Below are 18,932 nucleotides of genomic sequence, written 5' to 3' on the forward strand. Positions count from 1 at the left end.
TGATAAAGAAATAGCAAAAGTCTATGTCCAGAATGTGTGGAAATCATGTTTGATGTATTCTAAAGAGGTTACACTAAACAAGATGAGTGCACCATGCTTAATGGACTGCTCGGCGCAATTTCAGCTCTTTCTGCTGTGACCTGGTATCTTTTACTAAATAAATTGCTATCAAATGTGGATTTGATTAAAAATCTCAATTCATGAAAAAAAGGTGTAACATTTTAAACAACCGCTACTCTACCTTCTCTTCATCTTCATCCGAATTGAAAAATTGTCAGATTTCAATGCTAAGTGAATCCAAGTTATCATCTAATCTCTTACAGTGATGAACTAGGTTTTTCCTAGAAACATTTATACTTAATTTATTGATATATTTATGATTTATCCAAACACTGGGGACTGTAATTTTTGCATTCAACCAAATAATGTCATTTCTAAAATACAAGTTATAAACAGTAATACATGTATGACAATTATTATTTCAAATATTATCTGTAGCTACAGAAATCATTTTTTCATACATGACGAAGGTAAATTTCACAATCTAGTGCTAGATTTCTTCTGTCTTGTCTGATTTGTCGACCTATCAGGTACCTTTTTGCAAAATTTCGCGTAAAGTGACATCTTATAAATGCTTTATGTAGAATTGTCTTCTACTGCCTAGTCTGCAGAGAAGGTAATTCAGTCAAATTGAAGAATTTGAAAATAAAATAATTCCATGTTTATCTTAAATGTAATTTCATACAATTTTGATACAATTACGTACGAGAAATAGAATCAAACCCCATCTGTGTTCAGCATCTGTTTTTTCACAGCATTGGGCCAACATTGCAAAACATGAGATATTCTCAACTGAGCTTTGGCTCAGAACAAAATTTTGCTAAAGAATGTTGAATGTCTCATATGAAATAAACTGATCTCTCATTAGCACAGTACATACAGAAAAAGATTCTATCATTCCTTAACAGCTGCTTCATAAATCATATTCAAGGTCTACAAAACTAAAGCTAGTGACTTAAAAAATTTAAAAAAATGTTTCTAATATAAGCAGGTGATCATTGTTAGTGTTGTTTTCTATCTACGTAATACAAGCTATTGATCATGACCTGTATACCGAGTACCCACCACAGAAGGATTTACCTTTACCAAGAATAAGAAAACACATTAAAAGTTAATTATTATGATCATAAACTTTCATTTTTAATGAGATATATTGACTTACATTCCAATGCATCCGATTTCATCTTAATCACTAGTCTAGACAGGGCTCTTAGTTTTATATAATAATTACATGTTTATTGAACTAGAACTAAACTAGAACTGTCGTCCAGAGGGCCAACTCATACCCCCGCCCTTCCACCGCCCCTCTGGTGAAGATTTCCCAACAAAAACCTGTTTTTTAGTGAATGGGTTACCAAGGCAACCTAAATTTGTGGGGAAAAAAACCTGCATGCATATGTACATATTATGAGTCCCTAACATTCCTGTGTATTTCAAATGAAATCGGTTGATAGCTATATATAGGAGTTGTGTTGTCTGAGTAGTCCACAAGAATATGGGTATGGAAACCTGGTAACCATAGAAACCAAAAATTCTGTAGAGAAATATCATGCATGCACATTTACACATGGTCCCTATCACTCCCGTGTAGTTTGACTTGAAGCAGTTCACAGGTTTATGAGGAGTTGACTGGACAAAATTCCCCCTCACCCAAAAAACGAAGTATAGTGACCTGGTTACCATGGTAACCACAAAATTACAACATGATATAGATTACGCACATCTACACTGTATAAGGGTTATTGCCATAAAGTTTCGTTGAAATTCCCTCAGTAATTTAGGAAGAGTAGCCGGTACATCGTTGTGTCTACAGACTCATCCAAAAAACGAAGTATAGTGACCTGGTTACCATGGTAACCACAAAATTACAACATTATATTATTTATGCACATCTACACTGTATAAGGGTTATTGCCATAAAGTTTTGTTGAAATTCCCTCAGTAATTTAGGAAGAGTAGCAGGTACATCGTTGTGTCTACAGACTCACCCAAAAAACGAAGTATAGTGACCTGGTTACCATGGTAATCACAAAATTACAACATTATATTATTTATGCACATCTACACTGTATAAGGGTTATTGCCATAAAGTTTTGTTGAAATTCCCTCAGATGCATTTTATTCCAGAACTACTGTTGCAAAACTTTCTTTTTTTATTAAATCCTGATCATTTTCCTATAGCCCTCTCTATCTATATGGTATAGAATACATGAGTTTCTGTCCATATTATGTGGGAACTCACTTGTCTGGGCTGTCCGCGGCTAATTTCTTTGTACTCGTAGGAGTAGGGGTTCGCCTCCCTGCCTTGGAGGGACTTCTCCTGTTTGAAAAATTCAGCCACCAATCTATAAATATCTACAGGAACATCTACATAATCATCTACAAAGTCATCTAAACACACAGTGATACTACTGGTGAAATAAGTATAAGACACTAAACTTAATAATATCCCATATCATTATCAAATCCAAATGTCACATCAGCAGCCTTGGATCATGGAACATTATTTGTAACAGTCCAAATTTAAGTGGATCGAATACTGCTGGATATTTTATCAATATCCTACTGGTACCATACTAATTCTAATGGATGCTTGGTTTTCTCTGTGGTATCAAAGATAGATGAATTATCTTCCCTGATAAATGTATTTTGATAGTGAATTTTGGATTAGACAATCTCTGGAATGAAATGCAAATCTACTGGCTGTAAAAACATTTAATGATACAACATTTGATTTACCACTCTCTTCAAATAATTGCAACCATAAGAAATTTTAAATGATTTTTTGAGAGATAGTTGTCTTACAATCAAGACCAATTAATCATTTTTATAATTGTACAATTTTCAAGTGAATTTGAATTTATTCTTAAGCATTTCTAGAATTTTCAGGACTCTATGAATATTTTGATGACATATGTGTGACAGTTTTTCACAATGATGTGATCAAAATGGCATGGACATGGTTGCTTGTGAATGAAGAAAATGTTAAAGAAAGATGAGCCAAACCGTGCCTGTAGATTTCAGTGGCAAACCCAACACGATAAATAACTCAGGGGACATAACTCCCCTATACTTCTGTTGAAAATCGAATCCATCTAATTTGTATTAGTTTAAAGTTCAGAGTAATTTTAAGTTCAGAGTACATTTTGTACAGTTATGATTAACAAATTGTTTTTTTTTTTTTTAATCAAACCTAAAACTTAAAATAGGTCTAACAAATGTATTTTCACAATTATTCAAAATGTTGTACCAATTGTATCAGGGGTCTGACAAAATGACACAAAGTGAAACCTCCTGAGGTGATCGAGTCTGAATCTGCCACAACATCTTGTTTGCCTCTACATTAACCCTGTGAATAGTAGTGACACACATTTAGAACAATACGCTTGTGACAGTGAAAGCTTATGTGAAAGCTTAGTCAGTACGTTGGCCAGTGAGGAATTGTCAGTCTGGCAGATTGCCTGAAAACACCAGTCTTGTCATTTTACACTATAAATCTCACCTCATCATCTCACCACTGGACACACTGCGAATTCTTGAAAAATTTATCAAAAGAAATTTCTTAATACTGAGTTTGTATGAAAATCATATATTTTGATGAATAATTAAGGTAGGGGTAAAGGTAAGAAGGGGGGGCTAGTATCAAAGATTAAAATTAAATAGATGATGTCTCCTTTTCAAACTTTTTAGATATAATCCCCCAAACCTATAACAACTGTCAAACTAGACTGGGAATCTTCAAAATATTAGCCCTGTAAAATAAGGCAACAAAAGTCCAGAAATTCAGTATATTTGTTAGCCGTGAAACCCAAGGCCTGTCAATTAAGAAAAAACATATTTTACAATAATGTATACATATACAACATGTATATGTGTAATTTAAACAACACATTATTATACTTTTACAGCTTATCATCTGTATATATATATTTACACACAACATACCATTTATTTTAAGTTTTGATTCATTTTCATAACATTATAAAATCAATTCTAAGCAAACTTTGGTATGTATATAAATACAATTGTATATCATTTAGACCCCAGTGGTATATAGATAGAATATATGGATAATACTGTTACACACTACTAATTATTGACCTGTTAAAAAAAGGGGGTGTACAATTCCACAGGCTCATTTTTAGTGAATGTTTTGGTATATGCTTTCCAACATATTTATAATAAATATGAAAATATAGATTTGTATGGATGGGATTCTTTTTCAGAATCAGTGCATGGATTAATTCTGAAAAAACTGAAATTGTACACCCTGCAAAATCATGCTACCATGCAACATAACTCAAAATCTGTCAGTCATTTTTGTATTGCATGTATGATGATCAATATAGTGTTCATTCCAGCAAAACTTTTGAAATTTTTGTTTCCTTATCTATTTATTTGCTTGGATTCTCTTGCAAATTTGGACTAACAATATCTAAATGTACCAACTGAAGTTAATAAACTAAATTTTAACTCCAAATAGCAAATTCTGTCAAAATTATATTCTATTTCTTAGTAATAAAATGTTTTAAAAATCTAAAATATGTTTGAATTTTTGAAATATATAACTAAGCAATCAAATACATGTATATATTAATATCAAATAACGATATCTTTTATCTGGAATGAACACTATAGCACTCCCTCTATAATAATGTTAAGTCATCCATCATGCTTTTTAATTTTCTATACATAAAAACCATGCCGCAGACCTTAAATCCTGTATTGTACTCTAGCTCATGCCATTATAACTCTGACAAGCATAAGATCCAGGTACAAGACTATATCAAGACTGTTATATGATAAATTTTCTTGCTATCTAGAAAATAGATATCAATCATTATAATATATTATGATGTAAATGAATATTGAATAAGTATGATTGAACAAAACCAAATCTTTGAAAATGGTTACTGTTGATTTTATAAGCAGGACTTTTCCTATTGAATATTTGATCTAATTCATTAACATAAAAGTGTCTAGGATTTGATATTAAGTATCATTCCTCAACTAAGTAAAGACACACGAAATGTACATGATTACACTCTACCAGGCCGTGGTTTCATCAACACTTAAACATTTCTCATAGGAAAGAATTACCCAGTATTGGATTAAGGAAAAAACATTAGATACAGTGTAAGGAACTTTCCTTGAATTCTGTAATGATTTCCTATGGAAAAAAATAAGTTATAGAATTTCCTTTGGTTAAGGAATATTGATGAAACTGGGGCTAGCTAGAAGACACATATCCCTACACAAGACTTGTACATTGAAACAAGAAATAATATGAAAATATTAATGAAGGAAAAGACAGAAATATTTTAATCACAACACCAGAAAGTCATATCAATGTCTTCATTTTTCATGAAACAATATTTAACTTAGCAACTGATGGAGTTTATCAAATCCTTCCACAGCTAATCAAACAGGTACATTTAAAGTGATGGACAGATCCCAACGTAGCTACAGCAAACCTACAATCTAGACATGCATACTGTTGGTGAGTGTTTTTATAACTTACAAATCAGTGTCCAAAATAACACTCTGAGACACCTCAGAATGTTGAGACTGGGGACTAAGAAAACAAAATATCACTTACATAAGTCAACTTAAACAAATCAAACAGTGCAAAAACATATACATGTAAGCAAGTAATGGGCAATCATATGGGAAGTTTTTGAACCCTACAGTAAGCTAGACAATCTTACAGTAAGCTATACAACCCTACAGTAAGCTAGATAACCCTACAGTAAGCTAGACAATCTTACAATAAGCTAGACAAACCTATAGTTAGCTATACAACCCTACAGTAAGCTAGACAATCTTACAATAAGCTAGACAACCCTATAGTAAGCTATACAGCCCTACACTACAGTAACCTAGATAACCCTACAGTAAGCTAGACAATCTTACAATAAGCTAGACAACCCTATAGTAAGCTAGATAATCCTAAAGTAAGCTATACAACCCTATAGTAAGCTACATGTAGATAACCTTACAATAAGCTAGACAACCCTCCAGTAAGCTAGACAATCCTAAAGTAAGCTATACATCCATATAGTAAGCTATACAACCCTACAGTAAGCTATTAGACATCCCTATAGAAATCTAGACAGCTCTAAAGTTAGACAACCCTTCAGTAAGCTAGCTCAATCATAAAGTAAGCTAGATAACCCTATATTAAGCCAGGCAACCTTGCAGTAAATTAGACAAAAATATACTCTAGTAAGCTAGATTATAACCCTACATTAATAAAGCCAGACAACTTTGCAGTAAGTTAGACAAACCTATTATAACCTAGACAACCCTAAACAGCCTATAGTAAGCTTGACAACCATATAGTAAGTTCAATTATTCTATGATAAGCTTGATAACCCTATAATAAGCAAGACCACCATTTAGAAAGCTAGACTATTCTACAGTAAGTCCAATTACCCTATGATAAGCTTGATAACCCTATAGTAAGCTGGACAACAATATAGCAAGCCAGTCAACCATATAGTAAGTTCTATTACCCTATGATAAGCTTGATAATCCTATAGTATTAAGCCTCATAACCTTATAGTAAGATAGACTATCCTACAGTAATACTAGACAACCCTACAGTTCGCCAGATAACCAAATAAAAACCTAGACAATTTACAAAAAAAAATCCAGATCATTATCAAACAGAAAAAAATGTGTTTGATATTAGAATTCATCAACTCATTCTAAACAAAAATACCCCCACCACAAATGTGCTGTAAAGAAGGAAAACTAATACAAATTATATTGTTATAATTACTACTTTAAATGTATAATAATGTTTCAAGAATTTGAAGTATTCCTTGAATCCAAACCACACTGAATGTTAGATGATAGCATTAGGACAAAGTCTTCAAATTTACTAGAAGTATAACCAAGTTAAATCTATCAGGAGTCTGATGAAGAGGAATCATTGGGAGATTCCCTCTCAGAAAACGGTTTTATTATAGGTAAAGTATAAAATACATAGAACTGATTTTGATAATGATATACATTTATATTGATCATCCATTAATTATATACTAGGTGCTTACCATAATGTGTTATTTTCAATTGGAGAAAAAATGTTTATTTGATGATGCCATTAGATTTCATAATTAATACACACTATGATTAGACAATCCAAGACAAAACACACCTCTAGGCAGCTTTATATCGACTTTAGCATGGAAATGCAGAGACAATTAAAACAGAAATAAGTATGACCTTCTGACCTCATTCTGAACACTAAATTACATTTACGTAGCATCTCTTACTTTATTTTAAAAAGTTCATAATCTACAACTTTTTTTTTAATTTATTTACATCGAGCTAGCTGATCCAGACCAATATACAGGTTCCACTGATTATGAGATGGACCCCTGGTTTGTTTTGTTAAGATATATCTGAAACACTAGCCAAACATATCCCTTTATTGGGGGCGGTACAGATTAGATTGTAACTAAACTAGCCAAACAAATCACTGTAAAAAAGTAATCACTGAGGGGCTATTCCAGTAAAATTTCTTCCACACATGGGGACTCCAGTTTGGTGAATCAGGGTTAGATCTACGTCTCTGACAAAGAACATCGATCAATGGGGGGAAAATGTACTGTTGTATATTTTTGTACAATGCCAAAAAATAACATTTTGTATGCTATTACTAATTTACCACTCTCAAAAAATTTGAATTCTTTTGATCTTTTATCAGATTTTAAAAGTGATTAAATAATAACGTTCTATGATCATACTCCACCTCTACATTTTTCTATCTGCAAGGAATTTTATTTTCGGAGTCATTCAATGCCAGTGGGATAGAATTTTACTGAAATAGCCTTTATTAATTAAATCGTCAATTCCAGACCAAAAATCTTTCATTAGGTCATCACGCCCAGAATATACTTACACCCGTTGTGACGAGTTTTTACGTACAAGTTCAGGGCGAGGTCTATCAGGGGTGGAGGAACTAGACCTTACACTTTAAAGTCACACATAGAAAATGGTTAATAAAATTCATTTCTAATAAAAGCTTATAAGCAACCTACTAAAATAATCTGCATAGTTTTTTTCCCCATTTCTATATTTAAGCTTTGTAAGACTTTGAAATAAATTTGAATTTTTCCAAATTCCTAAAACAGTGTTCTGATCTTGACTGCAACAGACATTTTTATACATAAATAGTGAATTGATTTTCTTGATTAAACTTTTGGTTGGTCTTGGATGCATCAGCATTATCTGTTAAGCTAAAATGAAAATAACCCAGTATACTATATATATTTTTTCTTGTATGTGTGAGAGTAAGCATAAAAAAACCCAATTAAACCATAGTGCTGTTTCATGAAGATTGCTTTTCCACCCAGGAAAAACAATTTATCGTTTACTTCATGCCAAGATAAAGTCTTGTAACACTGGTAACCCCAAAACATTGAATTTCCTCGCGCCAGTTTGAATTTTGCAATGTATATGAGCGTTTTAAATGTCACGTGACCTTCATGCCAAGATAAAATCTTGTAAACAGCTTACCTAGTACAGGGCAGACAATATCACTCTGATATGAGTTTGAATACCAGGTAAATCTACACAAGTCAGCTTCTTTATATAGATTGTCAGTTTAGTTGATGATTCACGAAGCTAACTCGATACATCCTAGTTCCTGAAATTATGAATCAAGTAATGAAAATAGCTAATTATAGAACAGATTTGACAATTGTGTCAAAATGTACCTTTCTCTATCATCTTCTAAACGACCACCTCCTGGGGTGGGGCTTGCTGCAGTTCTTCCTCCCTTTTTGCCACGCCCCTTCTCAGTCTTTTGGGCATTGGTGTCATCAGCCCCACCTTGGGTTACGCCCATCTGATTCAGGATCCGCTGGATTTCGCTGTAGTACTCACGCTGTTCATTCAGGTCTACAGATCTACAAAGTATACAAAACATCAAGTGATGGAAAGGGTTTGTCCATTTCAAAAACTAATTCAACAAACAATATTTTGAGATGAATGAATTAAAAATTTGGTGTATTGATTATGAAGGAAGATTTGAAAGTTCATCATATTAGAAAAACATAAAAACAATTCTGATAGTATACTGGCCAATTAGAACAAGATTAACGATGCTAATTAACCTTATAAACTATCAATAGATTTCAAAGTCAGCATTTCAAATTTTTGATCATATAAACTTACACTTTGAGTTTTAATATCTTGTAGTACACGGCTAGTTCTGCAGAATTTTTTACATCTTTGTGTAGCTTGGCAGACTCTAGCAACTGGTTCCTTACCTATTTAGGAGAAAGATTGTCAAAAATATAGGTTACTAGAACAATACCATATACATGCAGTCTATAATGAGTTTTCTATGCAGTCTGACATATATTTGTAAATTGATAAATACAATGAGTGGAAATACGAACATCAAAACTACGACTTACAATAATCCCGAACACCTTCTTGTACAGGTGTGGCACATTAGCCTTGATGAAGGTAACAGCAGGATTGGCGATACTAGCAGCATCATTTCTCTTCCCAGCATCCAGATGGCATTCAATCAAAGCTCTAAAACAGATTATAGAACACTGTGATACACTGATAATGACACATCTGACACCCTGTCCGATACGGTGTACATGTTTAACAAGAGAGGAAAACTGCAATAACCAGACAGGACTTGAACTCGGGACCTCTGAACTTAGACGGACGCTCTAACCATTTGAGCTACCTGGCCACTGACGTTCAGCCCAGTTAAGTTCCACTATTTTCCTCCCTCCTTCAACAAAGTCTACGACCCTAACTGCTATGGGTATCTTATGAGGTTGGGCACCAAATGAAACATGAGACGGAAAAATGCAATAACCAGGCTGGGATGAGCCCAGGACCTCTGAACTCTAGATGGATGCTCCAACCACTTAAGATAACTTGGCTGCCATGTTTAGCCCAGTCCAGTCCCACTACACATGTATCAAATACTTACTACATCATTTAGAATTCAGCACAATTATATGTATGGTTCCTCAGTGATGACTTTATGCATATATCTTTACATTTTTTAAGTGGCCCTAATAAACGGTCAGTATTTTGATTAACAATAGTGGAATGAATGAATTTAGACATTCTTTGGACAATTTGTGCCAATAATGTTACAGTTTTTAAAGACTACATACATTTCAGAACACAAATAATGTCACACCCAAGAAAAGTTGTTTTATCAATAAAAAATATTTTCTTTGTTTAATCAATACAAAATATTTTCTTCATAATTTTGTCAAACATACATCATGAGCTGAGCACGCCATTCAAAGTCTTTGTCGTCGATGTCGTCGAGTGCCCTAACCACCTGATGGAGGCCACGTGCCAGGTACTGTTTGTAGTTAGGCTTGAGAAAGGGGCGACAAAACTGCCAGTAGATGACGGAGGCGTTGTACACCAGAAAGTGATACCTACAGATGTAAATTGTTACAATGGATAAAAACAATGTATAAACGAAAACATTTCAATCATGCTCAGCCAATATACATATATATACAAAAAATGATAATTATAATAAAAAGATGTAAATCTCTAGCTAACAGCTTATTAATGAAGATCTTTTTTTTAACTTAAAAAAAAAAACCAGTTATCATTACCAGGGATATATAAACTTACCTCACATTTTTCTTTGCAAAGGAGATAGCTTTCAATAAATACACCACTGCTTTTTCAAGTTGGTCCTGAAAATTTATAGATTTTTTATTGAATTATTATATTCAACTTAAGCCATACATAATACATAAATCCCCCTGTTACTGGGCTTAGCTATATAGTCTGTCATTTATGAAGGGAAAACATCTATCATAAAATCAAAATAAAGATATTTAATGACAACCATCAGAACATGTATCACAATTTAGAAAACACATTGTCTTTTCAGATATTTGACAGCTTCAATTTCAAACTAACATCATTGAAAACATACTGAAGTTTCAGATATGATATTTTTACCATTAATCTTTAATGGCATTAAAAACTAAATACCAGACACCACACAATTTTTACCACAATATACCATCCCATACTATGTGTTGCACCACAACTTACCTTAATGTTTAATTCGACACTAGTTTCTATGATCATTATAACTTACCGGGTTGTTTGCCTGTTGTGGGGCTAACAGCTGAGCCTGACACAGATATGCTCTACATAAAAACTGGTTTGCAGGTGGTGGCTTCATGAAGAACATTTTAAGACAGTCCTTTGCCATGTCATAGAGACCATTCTGAAGAAAAAAATAAGTATTTTATGAAATTTAAAAAAATAAACATCAGCAGCAAATGTTTAAGAATGAAGACCAGCCAAAACAATGTTAGTGGTTTTAATAGTTTTTGCTGTGCATACACATAATTTGCACTTGGATATTTCACTTCAGCTTCTATTGATGATGGTAGGAATAATGGAAATTTTTTCTGTTAACACTATCACCAGCAGAAGTTTTAATTGTGGAAACACAGAATATACATGTGATTACAGTAATGTAATGTGCAAAAACTGTTGTTAAAACATCATAACTGGATCCCCAAAAATTAGTAAGCATACACTTCCTAAAATTTTATGTATGCAACCAGAAACATTCATATTACCTTAAAATTACACATCTTTGATAGATTATATGTTGTCTGGGACATAAAATTGTTGTTATATTTGATGTAAAGTTTTTGTATTATACAATTATTTAATCATTGAAGAAATATTATTCCTATCAAGCTGAGGAATCTTCATAATACCAGGGGTAAGCATAACGTACTACCCTAAGCCTACAGCACAGGTCTGGAAACACAAATTTAATGCAATTGCATAGAAGATGATGTCAGCAAACTATCCCCTAATAATAACAAAACCTGGTTGTATCCCAGTATCTAGTAGGCTTTACCTGGAAGGAGATTTCTGCACAAAGAACGTACAGATCCTGTCCAAATGCTTCGGGGGCATCCACAGATGGTTTGTTTTCTGCCACATTTCTAAGAATTCCAAATGCTTCATCGAGTGGTGGATTATCTGGACCTGCAATTATTAAAATGTGTTCATTTATGAAATAAGAAAATCCCTTATATATTGAATGAGAAGGCTTTTCTTTTGATTATAACTCAAGATATGACTCCCAATGAAGAAGTATATTGCTTGACTAGCCTAGTTTTGCCTAAATATGCTGTCCTGACATTTTCATAAAAATAATAAATCAACATTATTTTCCTTCCCTTATAACTAAAACTTGGGTAGGGAGCCGAGCGGTGAGCACATTTATTTATACCCGTCCAGCTAGTCTCTGCACTTTTATCAATTATTTGCTGAAAGAATTTTCATTTTCAATGTGATACCAATCTATAAGTTGGTCCTAAGTTTCGGAAAAGCTGTGGAGAGCAATGTGGATTGTACATGTGTTTGAGACGGACCCGTTTGAGATGCACGACGCGAGAAACACTATGTTTAACACCTAGGCTATATCAAACAATTCTCATACCTGAAAACTTTTGAGCGGTTGTCAGTAACTTGCGAATGCTTATATCCATGTTGTCGCAATGTCATTCAACGTAAACACCGGCGAACAATCAGAGCACCTGAGCGTCGTCCGCCATGTTTCAACTTCTGGTTGCTATTATGACCGCCATCTTTGTTCGTTGTTGGTCACGTGATTTTGATTCGCGGGAGTTTTGAAGTAGGCCTAGGCCTAGAACGAATATTCATACCCTGCCTACATTGCTCTCCGGCAGGGTATGAAGTCCCTCCCATTGCCGATAGTGTAAGCCCCGATATGATTCACATCGGGCAGTATTAGCAGTGGTAAAATTTTTCTCGGATTAAAAAACACATGTAAATTGATGATTCTGGTATCTATTATGAATATTCAAGCAACAAACCTGCACATTACTTCAAATGTTTGACAATAAATAATAAAATCCAAAACGAGCAAGACACACGGAGATATCAGTTCAAACATACCGCCATCTTTGATACAAGTGTAAAGGTCAATTTCCTTATAAGGAAATCAAAATAAATTGATGCTAATGAGGTTTCCCGCGAGATTTCAACAGAAAAAACAGATTCGGAGTAATACATCTCGGTAAGGAAGGTCAATTCATTCTGAAATTATTTAATTACGCAAAGTAAGATTCGCTTTCTTTCACAAGAGTTACAAAAGAGTGGTTAAATATCTCTGATTATGTATTTATTTATAGTAGTAGCTTCATCCATATATGGATCACGGGTTCCATATTTGGGTTAGAATCCTCGCCAGAGTTCTTCGAAAAGTAGCATGGCGGATCACGGAGACAACTCCGAGCAGTATGATATCAGAATATGCGAATTAAAGATTTCTAGATTAGATGGTAGGCTAATACATTGCAAAATTGTATTAGAAATGTTTAATTATACGAACTATTACTCCAAAGTTAAACGATATCTGCTTTTTGTAGCATTTTCGAGGTTCACTGTTTTGCTACATTACGAGCAATGGGAGGGAATCGTAGCTCTGACGACGACCATCTGTCAGAAATTGTCCGTCCGTCGTCCAGAGCTACGTTATCGCAGCTAGCCTAGGCCCTAATCGACGGCCTGATGTCACTTTTAAAAAATATATATATATTAGGCCTATAGACAATGTTGTATCATGCAGAGATCGAAGGGTTTCTAGCAAATATGTAGCAAATATGCAATATAGTACAGATTTGTAGATTATGCCATTCATGTGTGTAAGTTTTTGAAGTGTTGTCAATCAGAGACCCTATATATCATGATCACATCAATATACAAATTCATGAGCAAATGAAACAGATTAAGTTTGGTAGTTTCATTGAGTCCAACTTGAGTAGAAATTGAAATATTTAAGGATTGAATCTTGATTTGGTCGATTTCATGGGGTCATGAATTGAGTTGCTCTTGAGACAAATTCAACATGAACTGCTGTTCATTAAATTTGTCTCAAGAGCAACTCAATTCATGAGCCCATGAAATCGACCAAATCAAGATTCAATCCTTAATTTAACGTATATATACAATCCTATACAAACTAGCCCGAGTTTCCTCTGGCCCTGTCACCATGTCTGGTGTAGGTCCAGAGGAAACTCGTGCTAACAGCATAAGTGACGTCACGTAGACTTTCCTGTTAGTTTTTTTAAGGTAGACGTTTTTCTAATCATAATTTAAAGCTAATTTATTCATTTAGATATGCATGCAGTTAGTTTTTGTCGAGTACATGTCTATTAACCTGGCCTGAGTAACATTCAAATCAGATTTGGTGAAAACATTAAAACTCCCCAATAAAAATGCGCAATCAACAATCTTTAACACTGCCCCCCAAAGAAGTTGTTCCTAATTGAAAACAGATATATGTTAATTTGGTGTTTCATAGACATTGGTTCGACTTAAAAGGAAATACAGCTATAAAATATTATTTGGGGATTTAAACTTACCGGGGATCGAATGGTCAACTTGTAACACAAAAAGCAACGAAACATCAACCGAGTTCAAGTTTATAGAAATCGTGCGGGATTCATACATGTATCTATGGCGCGGGAAGGATGTCATAATTAAATATTTTTTCCTAGGCAGAAATCGAATTTTGCCTAGGCAAAAATAAAATATTGCTTAGGCAAAAATATTTCTGCCTATGCAAAATTCGATTTTTGCCTAGGCAATAATCGAAACAAAATTATTTTTGCCTAGGCAAAAATAGAATATTGCCTAGGCAGAAATATTTTTGCCTTAGCAATATTCGATTTTTGCCTAGGCAAAAATATTTGATTTTGACATCCTTCCCGCGCCATATGTATCAGCATGACCTACGTGCAGTTGATTACTTATTCCTTATTCCATTATTTATTCGATTCAATCGTTACATATTCATTACTTATTCCATTACTTATTCGTTTCTCTTTACTCATTAACACTTTAAATGGTTCAAAACTAATTAATAAGCATTCCCAATGCACATTCCACCATTTCATTCCTTATCCATACATTATTACTTGTTCAATTCCCCCATTACTTATTCGATTCTCTCATTACTTATTCGATTCCTTCATTACTTATTCGTTTTCTCTTTACTAATTAACACTTTAAATGATTCAAAACTAATTAATAAGCATTCCCAATTCCTATTCCGCCATTGTATTCCTTATCCATACATTATTACTTTTTCAATTCCTTCATTATTTATTCGATTCCCTCATTATTTATTCGATACCTTCATTACTTATTGAAGAGTAATGAGAGAATCGAATAAGTAATGGGGGAATTGAAGAAGTAATAATGTATGGATAAGGAAAAGAATGGTGGAATGGGCATTGGGAATGCTTATTAATTAGTTTTGAACCATTTAAAGTGTTGATTAGTAAAGAGCAAACGAACAAATAATGAAGGAATCGAATAAGTAATGGGGGAATTGAATAAGTAATAATGTATGGATAAGGTATGGAATGGTGTATTTTTCAAACGACAGGGGACTAATAAGGAATAACAAGTACGGTGTTAGAAATAAGACATACATATTAATTGGATATATATATAAAGAGTCTATGTAATAGACGACTTTTTACACGATTCGTATTTCCCGCGTTCGATGATATTTATTTAATATTTGATTGGCTGATCATGTCACGTGATTTGGTTTGACCCATGAGTCTGCGCACAAGCCATTACAGGCTGACAGAAAAAAAATTCAGGCGCCATTTTAATTTCATCAAAACATTTGTTTTTTACCTACTTAAAATTACGTTTATTTCAAGAGTTTCAAACTTATCCATGACGTAGAGTTTGCGGTTCATACCACCGTTGATTTCCGGCCTCATAGCTTGGCGTGTCAGATCATCATGCCCCCAAGAGGCAGGAAGCACTGCAAAATCCGTGTGTGGCTAATGGGTCCAAAAAAGAGGAGGTCCGGTGCCGGTCCCATTCGACAGGTCCCCGAGGAGGTCCCCTCGCAGCTTACGTCTGCAGCGACATCTTGTAGTTCCACAAATGATGATGTGACTATGTCTTCAACACAGCTACAGGGCCTCATACGGGAAGCCTTTGAGGCAGGCATTAATAAGGCATGTACGAACCACAGAGCCTCGAATGTTGAACAACCAGATGTCCGGCCCCCTACTCCACAAATACCAACAGTGGTTGCGGCAGCAGTTGAAGAAGCCATATCCCTTGCTCCCACCTCAGCGCCGGACAGAGCTATGCCAGGGCATTCAACAACAGCTGCTATTGGTGAGGGCATTATTCCGGGAAACACATTACAATTTGCTGACGACATGACATCAGAAGACAATTCAGGACAATTTATGTCCCAATCTTTACCACTCCATTTCATGGTATCTGACAAGTTTTGCCAAAATATTTTGGATGACAAATTTGTTGATATGGCAACGCTGACAGACAAAGACACTGACGGGACAATGGCTTTGGGCATAAACACCAAGGATGACCAGCCCTCCTTCCAGCTAAAAAAATCCGGACAGACAAAAACCCTATCCATCGACGAGTGGACAAACAACTTCAATGTCTATATAGCTGTTTTGTGTAGTATTGATGCAAATAAAGAGGCCTTCCCTAGTTTGCTAAAATATCTGTCCATGGTAAGATATCTCGCCTCAAAGAATGCTGACTGGCATTATGACGATAAAAATTTCAGAATGTTAATGGCCAACCCAGCATGTTCTCTGCGTTGGAACGAATGTCAAATGGAGCTGTGGCAAGAAGCAATGTCGCGTTGTGCTACCCCCAACAATTCAAACACCATGATTTGTCATCGTTTTGGACGTGGTGAACATTGCGGAAGTTGCAAATTCCTACATAAATGTGGGGCAAAACATGCCAGCAGCGCGTGTCCTGTTATGGACTTTAATAGTCCCCAGGCTTCTCAATGCAATTGTCGTCCCCCCAACTTTCGCTTCCGAGGACCAAGATTTGGTCCAAGATTCGGCCATCAGCAAAATTTCCAAAATCGGGGACATCAACGCGGAAATCGCTGGCGTTTCGGACAGTAAAATCACAACACCCATTGATCCTGCTATTTTAGCAGAAGCGCTACAGGGTTATGACCAAGGGAAGGCCTCTTATTTGATTGATGATTTTACTGTTGGCTTTAAGTTTCATTTCCAAGGTGAGGCATATAAAAAATTCTGCAATAACCTGATATCAACAAAAGATAACCCAGAGGTTGTTGACCAAAAAATTGCCAAAGAATTAAAAGCCGGTCGTATTGCCGGCCCATTCTCGAGTCCACCATTTCCCACTTTCACTTTGAGCCCATTAGGTGTAGTTCCAAAGAAAGAACCGAATAAATTCAGACTTATTCATCACCTTAGTTACCCAGAAGGTTCATCCATTAATGATGGTATTCCTGAAGAATTCACCTCAATTAAGTATCAAACTATTCAAAATGCTATTTCGTTTTTGAAAAATACCTCTACACCATTTATGGCCAAATCTGACATTGAATCCGCTTTTAGAATTATCCCAGTACATCCAAGTCAACATCATTTACTTGGTTTTCATTGGCAAGGTCAGTTATATTTCGACAAATGTCTCCCAATGGGCTTAGCAGAAAGTTGCAGAATTTTTGAAATGTTTAGTTCTGCTATCGAATGGGTTATGTATAAACGAGGCAAAGCATCAGCCATTGTGAAAGTTCTGGATGATTTCTTGTTTATTGAGTCGTCCTATGACAAATGTCTTCAGAGTCTACAGGATTTTCAGTTAGTCTGCTCCCAATTAGGTGTTCCCCTAGCATCAGAAAAAAACGTTTGGACCAGAAAAAGTTCTCCCCTTTCTAGGGATAACCCTTGACAGCATTATAATGGAGGCCCGTCTTCCAGAAGACAAGCTTTCAAAATGTAAAGCATTATGTCATGATTTTAAGTGTTGCAAGAAAGTCACCCTCAAAGAATTACAATCCCTCATTGGCACATTACAGTTTGCAACAAGTGTAGTCCTACCCGGTCGTCCTTTCCTCCGACGATTGATTGACCTAACCAAGGGGATAAAATAAGACTTAACGCCGGGGGGAGAGCAGATTTAGCTATGTGGGCACAGTTTTTGGATAAGTATAATGGAAAGAGCTTATTCTTGTCCGACATTTGGGAAACATCAGATACTTTGAGGCTATATACTGATGCATCATCATCAGTGGGATTTGGGGCTATATTCAAAGATGCTTGGTTACATGGGGTATGGGATCCTAACATTAAGAAACCCCACATAAATGCACTAGAGTTGTACCCTATTGTTGCTGCCATTTATACATGGGCTGACCAGGTTGCTAACACAGCCATATGGTTATACACAGATAATATGAGCATTGTTTCAGTGTTAAATTCCCAGACTTCTCGTGACCCTCTAATCATGAAAATGGTTCACGCTCTCATCCTCAAATGTCTACAACACAATGTTTTAATAAAAGCCCAGCACATTAAAGGGTGTATATACATGTATTGGCCGATGCTTTGTCTCGTTTACAGATACAGCTGTTCAGAGAGTTGCTGCCTACAGCCAATTGTCATCCAACACCAGTGCCTCAACAAGTGGACCAAACAACCTTCTTCCCACTTTGTCAGTTCTCCTGAATGCTTCTCTCGCTTCTGCATCCAGAAATTGATACGACAGGGCCTTCGCTACTTTTTCAAACTTTTATCGCAGTATCTTAGGCCATCAACCAACATGCTTTGCTTTGGCCCGGTTAGGAGAATTATTGGCTTATAGCTCTGCCCAAGCCGACAGAATATTGCAAATAGCAGAGGTTGATTTTGAGTTCATACGCTCTGAGCCTAAGCAAATGTTCATCACATTTCGGCATTTCAAACACATTGGTGGCAAAGCTCACATTATACCAATCAAGGCGATGTCACACAAATACT

At 35.1% G+C, this 18,932-nt stretch overlaps 1 protein-coding gene across 10 annotated transcripts in view; it reads right to left on the bottom strand.

Moving 5' to 3' along the window:
• The window catches only part of LOC117339536 (cilia- and flagella-associated protein 46-like), a 74,953-nt gene extending 62,249 nt beyond the window's left edge, over nt 1-12,704 (bottom strand). For 9 of the 10 annotated variants that reach the window (XM_033901202.1, XM_033901206.1, XM_033901204.1 and 6 more), the window contains exons 1-10: nt 12,551-12,704; nt 11,963-12,093; nt 11,180-11,311; nt 10,702-10,766; nt 10,332-10,496; nt 9,492-9,615; nt 9,247-9,341; nt 8,787-8,978; nt 5,582-5,635; nt 2,303-2,380 (exon numbers count right to left, since the gene is read on the bottom strand). In XM_033901202.1, coding sequence (XP_033757093.1) covers nt 2,303-2,380; nt 5,582-5,635; nt 8,787-8,978; nt 9,247-9,341; nt 9,492-9,615; nt 10,332-10,496; nt 10,702-10,766; nt 11,180-11,311; nt 11,963-12,093; nt 12,551-12,599 — 1,085 coding nt within the window. In that variant the 5' untranslated portion in view covers nt 12,600-12,704. The remainder of the gene's footprint in view (nt 1-2,302; nt 2,381-5,581; nt 5,636-8,786; nt 8,979-9,246; nt 9,342-9,491; nt 9,616-10,331; nt 10,497-10,701; nt 10,767-11,179; nt 11,312-11,962; nt 12,094-12,550) is intronic. The other variant, XM_033901205.1, reaches the window with a different exon arrangement.
• Between the last annotated feature and the right edge of the window lie 6,228 nt (nt 12,705-18,932).

The sequence above is a fragment of the Pecten maximus genome, chromosome 12, assembly GCF_902652985.1.
Source record: "Pecten maximus chromosome 12, xPecMax1.1, whole genome shotgun sequence".
Classification (NCBI taxonomy): domain Eukaryota; kingdom Metazoa; phylum Mollusca; class Bivalvia; order Pectinida; family Pectinidae; genus Pecten; species Pecten maximus.